General features: G+C 42.6%; 1 protein-coding gene across 1 annotated transcript in view; it reads left to right on the plus strand.

Moving 5' to 3' along the window:
- Positions 1-2,151: 2,151 nt before the first annotated feature.
- The window catches only part of itga1 (integrin, alpha 1), an 85,785-nt gene continuing 68,012 nt past the window's right edge, over positions 2,152-19,924 (plus strand). The window contains exon 1 of the mRNA XM_041898973.1: positions 2,152-2,521. Coding sequence (XP_041754907.1) covers positions 2,479-2,521 — 43 coding nt within the window. The 5' untranslated portion in view covers positions 2,152-2,478. The remainder of the gene's footprint in view (positions 2,522-19,924) is intronic.

Below are 19,924 nucleotides of genomic sequence, written 5' to 3' on the forward strand. Positions count from 1 at the left end.
TGTCTCAATCTGAAACGTTAACCTTCAGGAAAAAAGGATAGAGGGCTAACAAAAAGAATGTCAACAATCGCAATAGGTCAGCGGTGAGTTGACCTGCGGTCACGACTCCAACACCATCATTAAGTTTGCCGACGACACAACAGTGATAGGCCTGATCACCGACAACGATGAGACAGTCTATAGGGAGGAGGTCAGAGACCTGGCCGTGTGGTGCCAGGACAACAACCTCTCCCTCAACGTGACCAAGACAAAGGAGATGATTGTGGACTACAGGAAAAAAAAGAGGACTGAGCACGCCCCCATTCTCATCGACGGGGCTGTAGTGGAACAGGTTGAGAGCTTCAAGTTCCTTGGTGTCCACATCACCAGCGAACTATCATGGTCCAAACACACCAAGACAGTCGTGAAGAGGGCACGACAAAGCCTATTCCCCCTCAGGAGACTGAAAAGATTTGGCATGGGTCCTCAGATCCTCAAAAAATTCTACAGCTGCACCATCGAGAGCATCCTGACTGGTTGCATCACCGCCTGGTATGGCAACTGCTTGGCCTCCGACCGCAAGGCACTACAGAGGGTAGTGCGTACGGCCCAGTACATCACTGGGGCCAAGCTTCCTGCCATCCAGGACCTCTATACCAGGCGGTGTCAGAGGAAGGCCCTCAAAATTGTCAAAGACTCCAGCCACCCTAGTCATAGACTGTTCTCCATGCTACCGCACGGCAAGCAGTACCGGAGTGCCAAGTCTAGGTCCAAAAGACTTCTCAACAGCTTTTACCCCCAAGCCATAAGACTCCTGAACAGCTAATCATGGCTACCCGGACTATTTGCACTGTCCCCCCACCCCATCCTTTTTACGCTGCTGCTACTCTGTTAATTATTTATGCATAGTCACTTTAACTCTACCCACATGTACATATTACTTCAATTATCTCAACTAGCCGGTGCCCCCGCACATTGACTCTGCACCGGTACCCCCCTGTATATATAGCCTCCCTACTGTTATTTTATTTTACTTCTGCTCTTTTTTTCTCAACACTTTTTTTGTTGTTGTTTTATTTTTACTTTTTTTGTTAAAATAAATGCACTGTTGGTTAAGGGCTGTAAGTAAGCATTTCACTGTAATGTCTGCACCTGTTGTATTCGGCGCATGTGACCAATAACATTTGATTTGATTTGATTTGATTTGAGTTGAAGGTTGCCACTTCTGCTGTTTCTGTGTCTGCATGTTCTCTTACTTACTATGATATTTTAACAACAGGAGGTTATCACAATCTAGCCTGGAATCCAAATTGATATGCCCCGAAACAGAACATATCAGTTTGGGTTCCAGGCTAATCCCAAATCCCTCATACAACTACTTAATGGATGTTGTTCCCTGTCTACCATGTAAAATGTATGCACACATGACTGTAAATCGCTTTGGATAAAAGCTTCTGCTAAATGGCATATATTATTATATATATATATATATTTTTTTTAACTATCTTCTCCAGAACAGCTGTAGTGAATTAACTGTCAGTTGTGAGTCAACCACACTGTGTGTATGCTTGTCATAACTCCATAAGCACGCCCCCATACCTAAATCTAAAGCTAATGTTATCCTTTTATTACAGCTCAGAAAGTACCGAAATTGTTATTGTCCAGGTTATGTTTATCGTTAAGGTGGTGGTAAACGTGATGTTCTTTAAACAATAATGATAGAGCTATTTCCTCAAAACCAAAGCAAAGCGTGACTGAAGGATGATTAGAGCTGGCAAAATATTTTGAGTGACATGGTTCATCAACATTTCATGTGAGCTCAGTTGCTTTTCTTACTGTCAATTAGTGTTAGTAATGCTGCCTATTTAAACATGAAGTATCAGGGAAAGGAATAGAAGGGGTGAAATCACCTACTATTTTTTCCATCACTCTACAAGATGTGGCAAGGGAATGTCTTTTGAAATATATATAGGCTAGGGATAACACTAATGGTGGTGGAACACTCACAGAAAAAGTGGACATTTCCAAGGCAATTTGGATTGGTGGTGATTCCCCATTCCAAAGTAACAACTCTTATTTCCAGTCAGACGTCTCTGTCGTTGGTTTTATTTGCATGGTAAGATTTGCCCATGGGTTGGCTTGGGAAGCCAACTCCCACAAAGTTATTCTCCCTGCCCTGTCCACTCCACACAGTCGCCTACGCAGCAGAAGAGCATATGGAGCAGTGATGTGCCACTGAACAGAAGAATAAAACGTATTTTAAGAAACGGGATAAACGCCCGAGTCTTTAAGTGGCACTTACAGGGTTCCTCTTGTCTTGTACGATTACAATACTTCAAACGCAAATGCTAGAATACAGGAAATGTCCGGCGAATTCTCAGAGTAGTTCAATCACCCCTTGCGCCTCTAGAGAGATCTGTCTTTAGTTGAATATTGCGCGTCGGAAGGGAAGGGTCGAAGAATACATCTCCTGCCGCGGTGGAGACCGATTATTCCAAGATGCTCGGGCGAATGCAGTATTTCAAATTAACGACAGCACTTGGTAAGTGAGCTTTACTCTAATATGCATGTTATTACAAGCGAACAGTCATTCGTGCCGTGCGCGCATGGTTTACCTTACTGAGTCTAGGTTCTTTAGTGCGCATCCGACAGGCATAAAGACATTAGGGGTGTCCTATATTATTTATGAGTAATCGTGAATCATTAAAGCATCCATTAGCTGTAAGTGACTTTTGCATTGGATTGCCCCTTTTTTAACCTGAAGGTTAAGCAAGTTCAGCATGTGCACTACCATGGCTTATTTGAATGGACCTGATAATATAACTGTTTTGAAATGATCATTTTTAGCCGGTATTGATGTTTCTCTGGTGAATGTGATAGTGGGGCACATACAGTTATTTACCCATATGCTATTCATTCCCATGTATAACTATGGAAACCCACTGCAATTAGACCCTAATTGTTTCAGCTGTGTTTGGGACATTTTAAGAGAGAACCACGCCACCTATAACTCTGGACACAGACGTTAAGTCGTTATGATGTGGTGCCTAATTGAGCAGTTGAGTCAGTGGTGCAACCAGTGGTGACCTGTCATTCATGGCAGGTGGGGCATGTTATTTTGGCATTAATATGTGTCACATATCAGTTTGCAAACAATATATAAAATAATCATTCAGTTAATAAAGCTGCATACAAACATGGTCTCTTTTTTGCTTTCTTGAGTAAGGCAGCTCCAAAATGCAGGTGTTTCAGCCAAGCTCAATGCTTTCTGTGGTGGTGGGGCAGCCAGCAGAAAATACGGCTCGTAGGTGTTGGTAATGTTCTCTAGTTGCGCCGTGATTAGCTCAGTGTTCTGTCACTCATTGTGACACTACATCACCGCCAAGTCTAAGGGTAGAGCTAAAAAATGTAAGCCCCTTGGGTGCTGCCATAGAGTTACATTAGAAGTGCCCATCCAAGAAGGCTCAAGGTCATTGGCCACAGATAAAATGACATCAAATCACGTTATATCTACAGTAGCTTTGATTGGACTGATCATGTCAACATCATACTTTCTAAATCTTAGCTAGCAGTCATCATGAATCAAGTCGACAATCTACTGCCAAATCCTTTTTAATCCTTGTCATATGAAGAGAAATAATGAAGAGAAATTATAGATAAAACGTATCGGTGCTCATCGGCCATTGGACATAAACATTAACCAACAAGTTGGAAATCACAAATTCAACAATTAGTGGTTTGGAAGGAATCAGTGGCTAACTGCAAGCATTGCAAAGCAATCACTAGCCTCCTATTCAGTGGAGCGGCTGTATGGTCCCAAGTCTGGGATTAAGGGTCTCTTTTCCAAGTTTAAAATGATAAACATTCAACATTGGCCATGCTGTCAATGAAGCATTATTTGTGCCGCGCTCAAAACAACTGTTAACTCGGAACTGCAAAATCTGATTTCGGTTAGTTCAAGACAACTGGTAACTCGGGGAAAAAGCGAGCTCCGACTGGGAAAATACATTTTGAATGGTCATCCAACTCGGAATTGTAAATCCGGAACCCGGGCCTCTTTCTAGAGCTAAGACCTGAAGATCACTGACGTCATCATGATTCGATCTTGCTTTTTTCCGAGTTCCCAGTTTTCTTGACAGCACCATAAATCCAGAGAATGCCAGACTTTGATGACAAAATGTGCCAACGAAGGACCGCCGCGCCACCTTCCTGTTCAAGTGAGCACTGCACAACTAGGTGTGTCCAAAAATGTCTTGTATGCTGCTGCATAAATGATGTAATATGCCAGGGAGATATGTATACTGTAGCTAAGAGAGTAATACTAAGTGAATGTTGTGTAGTAAGCTGTTAGTAGCCCATGTGCCTCACCCTAATAATTTGTTATATTTTCTCCTCGTAATTTTGCCTACTGTTCTGACTTGGTGGTGCACATGTAGCCTATAACCTGTTTTAGAGAAATGTAATAATCGAATATTGTAAGAGCTTTCATTGTCTGCTTATATGCCCCCTTTATTTATCCTACGGTTCTGACTTGGTGTACAGGGAGAATACTGTAAGAACGGCCCATGTTCTGAATTCTGTCGCTGTACATTTCAAAAGTGCTGAACAAATAGTTATATTGACTACGTCTGTCCTAGCTCGCTCATTAATGTCTTAATCGAAATTACGGTTGCCTCTTATCCGCTTGTTGTCCCCTTATGCCATAGTTTGTACATCTCAATTGTCAGTAGAAACCACATTTGTTTAAGCAAGTCAGCCATATCAGCTATGTTTTTTTAAAAGGCAGTAAATGAGGCTGAATGAACTGTTTCGCTGCCAGACAAGGCTCTGCTGATAGCCAGGTGGAGCAGTAGTAAGATGTTGGGACAGCTTTAGGTAGGCCCTAACAGTTTGTGGGCATCATTTGTAACCGTTATAGTGCAATTCATGTATTGTTTAGTATTGTGTTGTGTAGTGGCTTTGCTGGCATGCATCCCACATTTCTTTTGTTTGTTTGCCCCACCAAGATTTACATGCTAAAATCGCCACTGGGTGCAACTGACTTTGAGAAACGATGAACCTGGAGTGTAGCCTCTAGAACTGTCATGGTGCTTATTAACTGAGACTGTTATATTGATATAATAATACACTTTTTTTGTTTGTTGCCAAAATTATGATGTCTTGTGTTTTCGTGTACAATCAGTTCACTGTGCATGATAACTGGGAAAATTGGGAACGTACCTACAATAACTAATCTGAAGTGAATTAAGTTCAGTTCCTGTGTAGTGTTAGTCCACAGCCAGACCTCATGTCATGCAACCAGGTGTGGGGTTTCTGACACTGCCAGTGAAGACCAATTATTGAAAGTTTGCACATTTTGGAACTTCGGCCTCATCAATTTGAACTAGAGTGAACAAAAATATGTATATATTTTATAAGGAAATCTGAAAATTTTAATAAATAAATTATTCACTAATCTATGGATTTCACATGACTGTGAATACAGATATGCATCTGTTGGTCACAGATACCTTTACAAAAAAAAGGTAGGGGCGTGGATAAGAAAACAAGGAAGTAGCTGGTGTGACCACCATTTGCCTCATGCAGTGCGACATCTCCTTCGCATAGAGTTGATCAGGCTGTTGATTGTGGCCTATGGAATGTTGACCCACTCCTCTTCAATGGCTGTGCGAAGTTGCTGGATATTGGCGGGAACTGGAACATGCTGTCATACACGTCGATCCAGAGCATCCCAAACATGCTGACATGTCTGGTAAGTATGCAGGCCATGGAAGAACTGGGACATGTTCAGCTTCCAGGAATTGTGTACAGATCCTTGTGACATGGGGCCGTGCATTATCATGCTGAAACATGAGGTGATGGCAATGGATGAATGGCACGACAATGGGCCTCAGGATCTCATCACGGTATCTCTGTGCATTCAAATTGCCATTGATAAAATGCAATTGTGTTCGTTGTCCGTAGCTTATCCCTGCCCATACCATAACCCCACCGCCACCATGGGGCACTCTGTTCACAACGTTGACATCAGCAAACCGCTCGCACACACGACACCATATACGCTGTCAATCAATCAATCAAATTGTATTTATAAAGCCCTTTTTACATCAGCAGATGTCACAAAGTGCTATACAAAGTGCTGTCGCCATCTGCCTGGTACAGTTGAAACCGGGAATAATCTGTGAAGAGCAAACATCTCCTGCATGCCAGTGGCCATCGAAGGTGAGCATTTGCCCGCTGATGTCGGTTACGGCGCTGAACTGCAGTCAGGTCAAGACCATGGTGAGGACGACGAGCACGCAGATGAGCTTCCCTGAGACGTTTCTGACAGTTTGTGCAGAAATTCTTTGGTTTTGCAATCCCACAGTTTCATCAGCTGTCCGGGTGGCTTGTCTCAGACGATCCCACAGGTGAAGAAGCCGGATGTGGAGGTCCTAGGCTGGCATGGTTACACGTGGTCTGCGGTTGTGAGGCCGGTTGGACGTACTACCAAATTCTCTAAAACGACGTTGGAGGCGGCTTATGGTAGAGAAATGGACATTCAATTCTCTGGCAGCAGCTTTGGTGGACATTTCTGCAGTCAGCTTACCAATTGCACGCCCCCTTAACTTGAGACGTCTGTGGTATTGTGTAGTGTGACAACTGCACATTTTATTTATTGTCCCCAGCACAAGGTAATGATCATGCTGTTTAATCAGCTTCTTGAAATGCCACACGTGTCAGGTGGATGGATTATCTTGGCAAAGGAGAAATGCTCACTAACAAGGATGTAAACAAATTTGTGCACACAATTTGAAGAAATAAGCTTTTTGTGCATATTAAACATTTCTGAGATCTTTTATTTCAGCTCATGAAATATGGGACTAACACTTTACGTTTATATTTTTGTTCAGTATAATTTCATTTTCCCACACTTCAAAGTCTGTTTTGTGCTGGTGTATATTTGGAAATAGATATGCCAGTTGCTGGTATTTGGAAGTCCCTCAGTGACTAATGAATTAACTTCTCAGGTCATGTTCTTGTAGTTCAAAAAGGAAGAAAAGTACCAACAACATATTGGAGACTGGGTCTGCCTCCCTGGCACCTACAGTGCCTTTGGAAAGTATTGACTTTTTCCACATTTTGTTACATTACAGCCTGATTCTAAAATGGATTTAAAAAACTCAGCAATCTACACACAATACTCCATAATGACAAAGCGAAAACAGGTTTTTAGAAATTTGTCCACATTTATAAAAAATAAAAAACAGATCCCTTATTTACATAAGTATTCAGACCCTTTTCTATGAGACTCGAAATTGAGCTCAGGTGCATCCTGATTCCATTGATCATCCTTGAGATGTTTCTACAACTTGATTGGAATCCACCAGTGGTAAATTGAATTGATTGGACATGATTTGGAAATGCACACACCTGTCTATCTAAGGTCCCACAGTTGACAGTGCATGTCAGAGCAAAAACCATGCCATGAGGTCGAAGGAATTGTCCGTAGAGCTCCGAGACAGGATTGTGTCGAGGCACAGAGCTGGGGAAGGGTACCAAAAAATTTCTGCAGTATTGAAGGTCCCCAAGAACACAGTGGCCTCCATCATTCTTAAATGGAAGAAGTTTGGAACCACCAAGACTCTTCCTAGAGCTGGCCGCCAAGCCAAACTGAGCAATCTGGGGAGAAGGGCCTTGATCAGGTAGGTGACCAAGAACCTGATGGTCACTCTGACAGAGCTCTACAGTTGCTCTGTGGAGATGGGAGAACCTTCCAGAAGGACAACCATCTCTGCAGCACTCCACCAATCAGGCCTTTATGGTAGAGTGGCCAGACAGAAGCCACTCCTCAGTAAAAGACACATGACAGCCTGCTTGGAGTTTGCCAAAAGGCACCTAAAGACTCACAGACCTTGAGAAACATGGCAACTGCTCAGCCTCCTACCGCAAGGCACTACAGAAGGTAGTGCGTATGGCCCAGTACATCACTGGGGCCAAGCTTCCTGCCATCCAGGATCTTTATACCAGGCGGTGTCAGAGGAAAGCCCTAAAAATTGTCAAAGACTCCAGCCACCCTAGTCATAGACTGTTCTCTCTGCTACCGCACGGAAAGCGTTACCAGAGCGCCAAGTCTAGGTCCAAAAGGATCCTTAACAGCTTCTACCCACAAGCCATAAGACTCCTGAACAGCTAATCAAATGGCTACCCGGACTAGTTTCTGGAGGAAACCTGGCACCATTCCTACGGTGAAGGATGGTGATGGCAGCATCATGCTGTGGGGATGTTTTTCGGCGGCAGGGACTGGGAGGCTAGTCACGATCGAGAGATCCTTGATGAAAACCTGCTCCAGAGCGCTCAGGACCTCAGACTGGGGAGAATGTTCACCTTCCAACAGGACAACGACCCTAAGCACACAGCCAAAACAATGCAGGAGTGGCTTCGGGACAAGTCTCAATGTCCTTGAGTGGCCCAGACAGAGCCCAGACTTGAACCCGATCAAACATCTCTGGAGAAACCTGAAAATAGCTGTGTGGCAACGCTCCCCATCCAACCTGACAGATCTGCAGAGAAGAATGGGAGAAACTCCTCAAATACAGGTGTGCCAAGCTTGTAGCGTCATACCCAAGAAGACTCGATGTTGTAATCGCTGACAAAGGTGCTTCAAAAAAGTACTGAGTAAAGGGTCTGAGTACTTATGTAAATGTGATATTTCCGTTTATTATTTTTAATAAATGTGCAAAAATAAATAAATAAATGCTTTGTCATTATGGGGTATTGTGTGTAGATTGATGAGGGGAAAAAAAGATTTAATCAATTTTAGAATAAGGCTGTAACGTAACAAAATGTGGAAAAAGTCAAGGGGTCTGAATACTTTCTGAATGCACTGTATATATCCCTATGGGCCTTGGTCAAATGTAGGGCACTGTATAGGGAATACGGTGCCATTTGGGATGCAGCCTGGGACTGGGTCTGAAACCATGAAACGCTCCTCTGTTTCTATTAAGCCAACAGTCTGCGAGTCCCTCTAACTCTTAGATTCCTACGCTCACATGTGATGCCGGCTCGTGACCATCATTAGAGAATTGAGTTAGAGATGCAGCTGGAGATAGAGGCTCATATTAGCAGCTATCACATTCCACCAAGGCTGCGTATCAAATGGCACCCTATTCCCCATGGGCCCTGGTCAAAAGTAGTGCACTATATAGAGAATAGAGTGCCATTTGGGACAGGGACACGGACTAAGAGTTTCCCTATAACCTCTAGGTCCCATCCCCACTGACCACCTACTGCACACCCAAACTGCCTCAGTCCATGCACTACAGCCTGGGGAGACTACAGGGAGAGCTTGAAATACTCATTTTAAATGTTCTGTTGCAAAACGTTTTCCGTTCCATGCCCTAATGAAACTGACCCTAGACTGCTATAGTCCAAATGGAACACATCTGTATCCACAGCTATACAGTGAGGGAAAAAAGTATTTGATCCCCTGCTGATTTTGTACGTTTGCCCACTGACAAAGACATGATCAGTCTATAATTTTAATGGTAGGTTTATTTGAACAGTGAGAGACAGAATAACAACAACAAAATCCAGAAAAATGAATGTCAAAAATGTTATAAATTGTTTTGCATTTTAATGAGGGAAATAAGTATTTGACCCCTCTGCAAAACATGACTTAGTACTTGGTGGCAAAACCCTTGTTGGCAATCACAGAGGACAGACGTTTCTTGTAGTTGGCCACCAGGTTTGCACACATCTCAGGAGGGATTTTGTCACACTCCTCTTTGCAGATCTTCTCCAAGTCATTAAGGTTTTGAGGCTGACGTTTGGCAATTCAAACCTTCAGCTCCCTCCACATATTTTCTATGGGATTAAGGTCTGGAGACTGGCTAGGCCACTCCAGGACCTTAATGTGCTTCTTCTTGAGCCACTCCTTTGTTGCCTTGGCCGTGTGTTTTGGGTCATTGTCATACTGGAATACCCATCCACGACCCATTTTCAATGCCCTAGCTGAGGGAAGGAGGTTCTCACCCAAGATTTGACGGTACATTGTCCCTTTGATGCGGTGAAGTTGTCCTGTCCCCTTAGCAGAAAAACACCCCCAAAGCATAATGTTTCCACCTCCATGTTTGACGGTGGGGGATGGTGTTCTTGGGGTCATAGGCAGCATTCCTCCTCCTCCAAACACGGCGAGTTGAGTTGATGCCAAAGAGCTCGATTTTGGTCTCATCTGACCACAACACTTTCACCCAGTTCTCCTCTGAATCATTCAGATGTTCATTGGCAAACTTCAGACGGGCCTGTAGATGTGCTTTCTTGAGCAGGGGGACCTTGCGGGCGCTGCAGGATTTCAGTCCTTCACGGCGTAGTGTGTTACCAATTGTTTTCTTGGTGACTATGGTCCCAGCTGCCTTGAGATCATTGACAAGATCCTCCCGTGTAGTTCTGGGCTGATTCCTCACCGTTCTCATAATCATTGCAACTCCACAAGGTGAGATCTTGCATGGAGCCCCAGGCCGAGGGAGATTGACAGTAATTTTGTGTTTCTTCCATTTGTGAATAATCGCACCAACTGTTGTCACCTTCTCACCAAGCTGCTTGGCGATGGTCTTGTAGCCCATTCAGCCTTGTGTAGGTCTACAATCTTGTCCCTGACATCCTTGGAGAGCTCTTTGGTCTTGGCCATGGTGGAGAGTTTGGAATCTGATTGATTGATTGCTTCTGTGGACAGGTGTCTTTTATACAGGTAACAAGCTGAGATTAGGAGCACTCCCTTTAAGAGTGTGCTCCTAATCTCAGCTCGTTACCTGTATAAAATACACCTGGGAGCCAGAAATCTTTCTGATTGAGAGGGGGTCAAATACTTATTTCCCTCATTAAAATGCAAATCAATTTATAACATTTTTGACATTCATTTTTCTAGATTTTTTTGTTGTTATTCTGTCTCTCACTGTTCAAATAAACCTACCATTAAAATTATAGATTGATCATTTCTTTGTCAGTGGGCAAACGTACAAAATCAGCAGGGGATCAAATACTTTTTTCCCTCACTGTAGTAGTGGGATAACATCTTCCATACATGCCCTTACATCGACCCGGTACTGGTACCCCTTGGATATAGCCAAGTTATCGTTACTCATTGTGTATTTATTATTACGGGTTTTACTTTTCTATTATTTCTCTATTTTCTTTCTCTCTCCATTGTTGGGAAGGGCCAGTAAGTAAGCATTTCACTGTTAGTCTACACCTGTTGTTTATAAAGCGTGTGACTAATAACATTTTATTTTATTTTATTTGACACCTCCCCTTCTTGGAATAATAACCTTGTGAGGAGCTGTGTTTAATGGTTACTGTCTTAGCTACTCTTCCTGAGTATTTGCCTCGTCTATGGCCTTGTCTCCCTCTGTGAGCTGCCTGATTGTTTATTAATGAGGGGGGCTGGGCAGGAGCCTACTGGTTTGGACCATACTGAGAAATCTCATGTTGTACTAGGAGCGCTGTTCCAGCACGGCTCAGGGGCCCACATGGTTACTGTGGTGGCGGCATTTAAGCCTAACCCGAACGGAGATGGGAGTACAGGTGTTTTTGGTTTAGGACCTGGAGGAGAGCTCATCTGGCTTCAATCAGGGGTGTGTGGGACTGGGACATAATAAATACTTAATTTAAACTGTAAACAATAATTACCTTTTAATGTGGCATGAACACAACCAGTCTGATTGTCAAACAAATCACTTAAAAGAGTAGGCTACCTTGTCCATGTTTATGCACTCCCAAATAATTCCAGCATCCAAACTGCATTTATACTCGCTCCATTTGCTGAATGGAAATAGACATCTGTTACAAAACACCAAAACGTGTGCCTAATGACGTTCAGCGATTGCCATTGATTAGGCCTACATTAATTGATGCATCTTGCTGACAAATTTATATTTATTTGTAGCCTGAAAAGTCTGGACACCTGAAATGGGGCTGAAACTGTCCTGGGAAAAATGGTCACCCCAACACACATGGTCAATTTACTAGACTAGGCTACAATGTGTATTACCATGAACTTCAAATAGGCCTACCTGTAGTCAGTAATGTAGTGTTTAAAAAAAACTAGGTGGGTAAAACTCTGATTGCCGGTCACGGTGAAAAAAGTTACTCTCCCTATACTTTCAATGCATTTTTATGAAAAAGGTGGGTAAACAGCTTTGACTTGTGTTTACCCTCCACTAGGCCTACACAACTGCCGATAGCCTACCCTCTCAGCCAAGGCAATTTTAAACACATGAACACACGCAGAATAGGTATCCTACATTCAATATAATACATGAGTTGAATCAAAACATGTTTTACACCCTAGTTCATGAGTTGTCCATAATTCATGAGTCTTCACAGATCGTGTGACATAAAACACTACCTTTGACTGACAAAAGAAAACCATGATAAATCAACTGATAAATCTAATGCATTGGAATAAAGAATATTTTTGCCATGCGTCCTTGATAAAGAAATGGCTAACTTGTCATTCAGGGGAGCTGAGCCCCCCACCCCCCCCACCCCCCACTACCCCGTAATTCACACCATGCATGCACACACACACACACACACACACACACACACACACACACACACACACTGATGTTCTAAGACATATGCAGCATGGACACTCAAAGCTCTTGGACATACAAATTATCGCAGTGTTTGTTCTTCAGGATGAAGGTGTTGAGGGGTTATTTATGGTGGTGTTCTGTCTCATAATCTTTAGACACGGTGAGTGTAATATCAGGTAGAACATGGTGCACAAGAGTGTGTATTCATGTATTGTCACGCCCTGGCTCTGGGGACTCTTAAATGTTGAGCCAGGGTGTGGATTTGCTATGTTAGTTTTCTATGTTTTGTTCTAGATCGTTTAGATCTATGTTGGCCAGGGTGGTTCCCAATCAGAGGCAGCTGTAGCTCGTTGTCTCTGATTGGGGACCATACTTAGGCAGCCTGTTGGCACCAGTTAGTTTGTGGGATCTTGTTCCGTAAAGGTTTGTTTTGTGTAACCTCAGGACTTCACGTATCGTTTGTTTGTTGTTTTTTCGTGTGTTGTGTACTATAATAAACATGTACGCTTATCACGCTGCGCCTTGGTTCCACAAGTCATTAAACGAGCGTGACATGTATGTATCACAAGTGTGCATTCATGTACTATAGTCTGGTTATTATTTCTCAGATGTTTGCATGATGTTGTTGTCACGATCGAGGTAAGGAGTAGACCAAGGCGCAGCGTGATGAACAAACATACTTTAATTAGTTAAAGCATCAAAATACAAAACAAAACACGACTCGTGACGTCCACGGTATCAATGACCGAACACGGAACAAAAACCCACAACCACAAAGGGAAAACATATACAGTTAAATATGGCTCCCAATCAGAGACAACCAGCCAACAGCTGACACTCGTTGCCTCTGATTGGGAGTCACTCAGGCAAACATAGAATACAACAAACTAGAATGAACACCAACACAGAAATACACACATAGAAATGAACACACCCTGGCTCAACATAATGAGTCCCAGAGCCAGGGTGTGACAGTTGTCAGTCAGAATATCTCTAATCAATTTATGGGATGTAGGAAAATGTAGAATGTAGCTCACTCATAATAACACGTGTGTATTCATGGGACGGCCCACTCATCACATATGTGTGTGGTAGGATACCTACAAAGGGTGTTCATTGTACATCTGTACGTCTATTTGCATACGCAATCAAGGAGTCATGTTTTATGTCTTTCAAATGAAATATGTCTGTCAACTGGAATTTGATGGAATGTTCAGAGAACATATAATGAGTCTATGCAAAGAGAATCCTCAACATTCTTTAGAGGAGTGACATATCTGTCTGTGTACATAGGCACTACAGTGTATCTATCTCTACAGTATACATTTATTTCACTGTCTGAAGGCTAATTTATGTATGGAATGCTGCTGCAGCTGATTTGATTAAATTACTAATTCATTGGCTGTTTGAAGATGAGTGGGGTGGAACCTGGGCGGTTTGTCTTTAGACATTAGTGCTCTGGCTGAATTTATGAGTCTGGAGAAAAGGAGACTGGCTGAACCCACAGACCCACAGCAAATGATAGCAAACGCTGCTAATTTGATATACACCGTATACGCCAAAAATAGGATCATATAATTTATTTTCATCCAGTGAACTCCACTCCATTGCCTCATGCAATGGAACCAAGGAAATAGTCCCCAAAGTTCAAATCGCCCATCTGGCACTCTAGGCAGGTTCAACAAAAGTATTTGAAAGAATTTCAACCCAGGTCAGGGTATAACAGTGGAGGGGGAGAGGGAACGATAGTCAAGCTTTGTCCAACAGAAAGATGGCCACTCCCTCACCCTAACCGTGGCCCTGGTATTGGGAGTCCATCCTCTGCCCTCAGCCAGCACTCCAGGCAGACATCCCCTGACAGATGCTCCAGATCTCCCAGAAGACAGTCTCCCTCCATACTTGGAGCTTAAAAAATAAATTCCTTTACTGTCCGTTTGACGGGCCGAACCACTGTCTTCTGTCTTCTCTTTTATCGGCCCACATGAAACACTGGAAGCAAGAAGCTATTGTTTCGTACAAAATTTGTTTTTGTTTGTTGTGAGAACCAAAAACTACATATCAGGAAGGTTTTCTTTGGGAGGTTACATCAATATGGTGTAGTAGTCACAGAAACAAAATACGAGAACTGAAATATCAGAATAAATATGACTTGATGTGATCTATAAACAGTAAACAAAGAACATGTAACTAGTGGAACAAGACATCAGGTAAAATAACCAAGAAAATGTGCATCCAGTTAAGAAAACAAGCATGCAGTTTGACTCATGGAAGCAGATCCCATGTCTTCACAGATCTCATATACAGCTGGTGTTTGCAAAGCTTATAAGAGCCCAGATGAGTGATGTTTCCCATTTAAGAAAAATTACCTTGTGGTAGTGTTTAGCTTTGGAATATCAAATACCAAACGACCTCGATCAAACATCACTGTTACTAATTTATATGCCAACATACACAAGTACTGGCTTGGAAAGCAGCCAACTATAATACTTGTAGGAGTTTCATGTCTATACACTTGCAATCATTTACCCGGACATAATTGATTCAGAACTATCAAAACGTTTGTGTTGAATGTAAAATATAACAATCTTCCTGTCAGGAAACCTCAACCTCAAGTGAGTTGTTTGTATGAGCATCTATTTTTGTGTATCACAATGTTCATTGTCAGTGATGGTGTGTAGATAGGTCAAGAAAAGTTATTCTGTCATTTCCTGTTGCTGAGATACATGTAAGTCTGTCAAGCAAAGGAAGAATTCTGAGTGCAAGCAGTATGTTTATGTACACAGTTGTAATCGTTTGGTTGGTTTGCTGGCAGATTGTGGGTAGTGGGCATATCAGATATCGCAGGGGCACATGTCTCCATCAAGTTAACAAATGCACACTGCAGTTTGGCAGTAGACAAAAGCAGGAGCATCACTGACTCGCACCATTAAAATAATGGCCTATCCACAGACTGGATACATCTCATCAAACACTTATTTAAGGCTAACCGATAGCTATTCCTGAGTTTATCAGTTTGTTAGTGTTGGCCTCTCCTCAGTGCACCATGAAGTTAAACGCATAAGATTCTTAGCATTCAGCTTTTCAGCTACGTTGTTTACTTCTTCAGTGTGTTATTTCTTGTTTGTTCCTTTGATGTTAAAGTTGCAGCCAGGAGAGGAAGTGTTTAGCAGGATGCAAGCATGTGTGCAAAAGCTGAAGGATGCTCTGTGTGAGAAATGGTTTGAAAAACGTATTGAAGCTTCAGAGGAGGCTGATGTCGTGTGTCATCATATTTCTTACGAATCTGAGCTCATATGCGGTCACGCCATGTCAAGGCAAGTCAACTCGCAAACTTGTCGACGCTAGATATTGACTGGGGGAAAAAAGTATGTAGTCAGCCACCAACTGTGCAAGTTCTCCCACATAAAAAGATGAGAGAGGCCTGTAATCTTCATCATAGGTACACGTCAACTATGACAGACAAAATGAGATTTTTTTTCTCCAGAAAATCACATTGTAGGATTTTTAATTAATTTATTTGCAAATTATGGTGGAAAATAAGTATTTGGTCAATAACAAAAGTTTCTCAATACTTTGTTATATACCCTTTGTTGGCAATGACACAGGTCAAACGTTTTCTGTAAGTCTTCACAAGGTTTTCACACACTGTTGCTGGTATTGTGGCCCATTCCTCCATGCAGATCTCCTCTAGAGCAGTGATGTTTTGGGGCTGTCGCTGGGCAACACAGACTTTCAACTCCCTCCAAAGATTTTCTATGGGGTTGAGATCTGGAGACTGGCTAGGCCACTCCTTCGTTGCCCGGGCGGTGTGTTTGGGATCATTGTCATGCTGAAAGACCCAGCCACGTTTCATCTTCAATGCCCTTGCTGATGGAAGGAGGTTTTCACTCAAAATCTCACGATACATGGCCCCATTCATTCTTTCCTTTACACGGATCAGTCGTCCTGGTCCCTTTACAGAAAAACAGCCCCAAAGCATGATGTTTCCACCCCCATGCTTCACAGTAGGTATGGTGTTCTTTGGATGCAACTCAGAATTCTTTGTCCTCCAAACACGACGAGTTGAGTTTTTACCAAAAAGTTCTATTTTGGTTTCATCTGACCATATGACATTCTCCCAATCCCCTTCTGGATCATCCAAATGCACTCTAGCAAACTTCAGACGGGCCTGGACATGTACTGGCTTAAGCAGGGGGACACGTCTGGCACTACAGGATTTGAGTCCCTGGCGGCGTAGTGTGTTACTGATGGTAGGCTTTGTTACTTTGGTCCCAGCTCTCTGCAGGTCATTCACTAGGTCCCCCCGTGTGGTTCTGGGATTTTTGCTCACCGTTCTTGTGATCATTTTGACCCCACGGGGTGAGATCTTGCGTGGAGCCCCAGATCGAGGGAGATTATCAGTGGTCTTGTATGTCTTCCATTTCCTAATAATTGCTCACACAGTTGATTTCTTCAAACCAAGCTGCTTACCTATTGCAGATTCAGTCTTCCCAGCCTGGTGCGGGTCTACAATTTTGTTTCTGGTGTCCTTTGACAGCTCTTTGGTCTTGGCCATAGTGGAGTTTGGAGTGTGACTGTTTGAGGTTGTGGACAGGTGTCTTTTTATACTGATAACAAGTTCAAACAGGTGCCATTAATACAGGTAACGAGTGGAGGACAGAGGAGCCTCTTAAAGAAGAAGTTACAGGTCTGTGAGAGGCAGAAATCTTGCTTGTTTGTAGGTGACCAAATACTTATTTTCCACCATAATTTGCAAATAAATTCATTAAAAATCCTACAATGTGATTTTCTGGATTTTTTTCCCTCAATTTGTCTGTCATAGTTGACGTGTACCTATGATGAAAATTACAGGCCTCTCTCATCTTTTTAACTGGGAGAACTTGCACAATTGGTGGCTGACTAAATACTTTTTTCCCCCACTGTATATACAGTTGAAGTCGGAAGTTTACACACTTAGGTTGGAGTCATTAAAACTCGTGTTTCAACCACTCCACAAATTTCTTGTTAACAAACTATAGTTTTGGCAAGTTGGTTAGGACATCTACTTTGTGCATGACACAAGTAAATTTTCCAACAATTGTTTACAGACAGATTATTTCACTTAGAATTTACTGTATCACAATTTCAGTGGGTCAGAAGTTTACATACACTAAGTTGACTGTGCCTTTAAACAGCTTGGAAAATTCCAGAAAATGATGTCATGGCTTTAGAAGCTTCTGATAGGTTAATTGACATCATTTGAGTCAATTGGAGGTGTACCTGTGGATGTATTTCAAGGCCTACCTTCAAACTCAGTGCCTCTTTGCTTGACATCATGGGAAAATCTAAAGAAATCAGCCAAGACCTCAGAAAAAAATGGTAGATCTCCACAAGTCTGGTTCATCCTTGGGAGCAATTTCCAAACGCCTGAAGGTACCACGTTAATCTGTATAAACACCATGGGACCACGCAGCCGTCATACCGCTCAGGAAGGAGATGCGTTCTGTCTCCTAGAGATGAACGTACTTTGGTGTGAAAAGTGCAAATCAATCCCAGAACAACAGCAAAGGACCTTGTGAAGATGCTGGAGGAAACAGGTTCAAAAGTGTCTATATCCACAGTAAAACAAGTCCTATATCGACATAACCTGAAAGGCCGCTCAGCAAGGAAGAAGCCACTGCTCCAAAACCGCCATAAAAAAGCCAGACTACGATTTGCAACTGCACATGGGGACAAAGATCGTACTTTTTGGAGAAATGTCCTCTGGTCTGATGAAACAAAAGTAAAACTGTTTGGCCATAATGACCATCGTTATGTTTGAGGGATAAAGGGGGTCGCTTGCAAGCCGAAGAACACCATCCCAACCCTGAAGCACGGGGGTGGCAGCATCATGCTGTGGGGGTGCTTTGCTGCAGGAGGGACTGGTGCACTTCACAAAATAGATGGCATCATGAGGAAGGAACATTATGTGGATATATTGAAGCAACATCTCAAGACATCAGTCAGGAAGTTAAAGCTTGGTCGAAAATGGGTCTTCCAAATGGACAATGACCCCAAACATACTTCCAAAGTTATGGCAAAATGGCTTAAGGACAACAAAGTCAAGGTACTGGAGTGGCCATCACAAAGCCCTGACCTCAATCCTATAGAAATTGTGTGGGCAGAACTGAAAAAGCGTGTGAGAGCAAGAAAGCCTACAAACCTGACTCAGTTACACCAGCTCTGTCAGGAGTAATGGGTCAAAATTCACCCAACTTATTGTAGGAAGCTTGTAGAAGGCTACCCGAAACGTTTGACCCAAGTTAAACAATTTAAAGGCAATGCTACTAGATACTAATTGAGTGTATGTAAACTTCTGACCCACTGGGAATGTGATGAAATAAATAAAAGCTGAAATAAATCAGTCTCTCTACTATTATTCTGACATTTCACATTCTTTCACACACACTTAAAATAAAGTGGTGATCCTAACTGACCTAAGACAGGGAATTTTTACTAGGATTAAATGTCAGGAATTGTGAAAAGCTGATTTTAAATGTATTTGGCTAAGGTGTATGTAAACTTCCGACTTCAACTGTATATAGATTTTCTCTTACACACGCTGATGTTCTACGAAGTATGCAACAGCAGCATGGACACACAATGCTCTTGGACATGCAGACTCCGCTATGTAGTCACAGTTCCTCTCTCACTCACACTCTAAGATTCTAAGAATTTTGCAGGTGTCCATGCTGCATAATTCTTAGAACCTCATTGTGTGTGAGAGACTACGACTGGTTATATCATGGCATTGTTGAATACTTGGTTTTGATTCGCTTGAAGGTCATTCTAGTGCGTGCATTATTTCCCTTTATACAATGGGTGGGTCTAATCCTGGACGCTGATTGGTTAAAACCGCATTCCAGCCGGTGTCTATTCCACAAGTTACCACCAGCTAAAGCTATAACGTTGAAATGCCTATTTACTCTGTTCCATCTCACTGCACAATCCACTGTCTCATCAGCCCAGCCAAACAATTTATAAACTTGGTCTCCACTGTAAAAAGCATCGAGACATTATCTCCCATTTCTTTTAGACTAGCAATTGGTTTTCAATAGCGCACATTTGTATAAACCTTGCTGTCTGTCTCTCTGACATTTGCAACATTGTTTCAATATTGAAATTCGATCTCCAGCTGTCCCATAGTAAGGAATTTCTAGGAGTCGGGATGAGACAGACAGACAGGCAGCTTTTCTCAGCCAGTCGAAATCAGAATCAGCATAATTTCTATGGATATATACAAAGAAATGTCAATAGAAAACAGGTAAAACAAAATGAAGTGCAGCTTGTTTACAGCCTTTCCAGCTTCCGTTTTAAGTGATTGTGTTAGCTGTGTTGTTGGCTAGCCC

The sequence above is a fragment of the Coregonus clupeaformis genome, chromosome 15 (assembly GCF_020615455.1).
Source record: "Coregonus clupeaformis isolate EN_2021a chromosome 15, ASM2061545v1, whole genome shotgun sequence".
In the NCBI taxonomy this organism is placed as follows: Eukaryota; Metazoa; Chordata; class Actinopteri; order Salmoniformes; family Salmonidae; genus Coregonus; species Coregonus clupeaformis.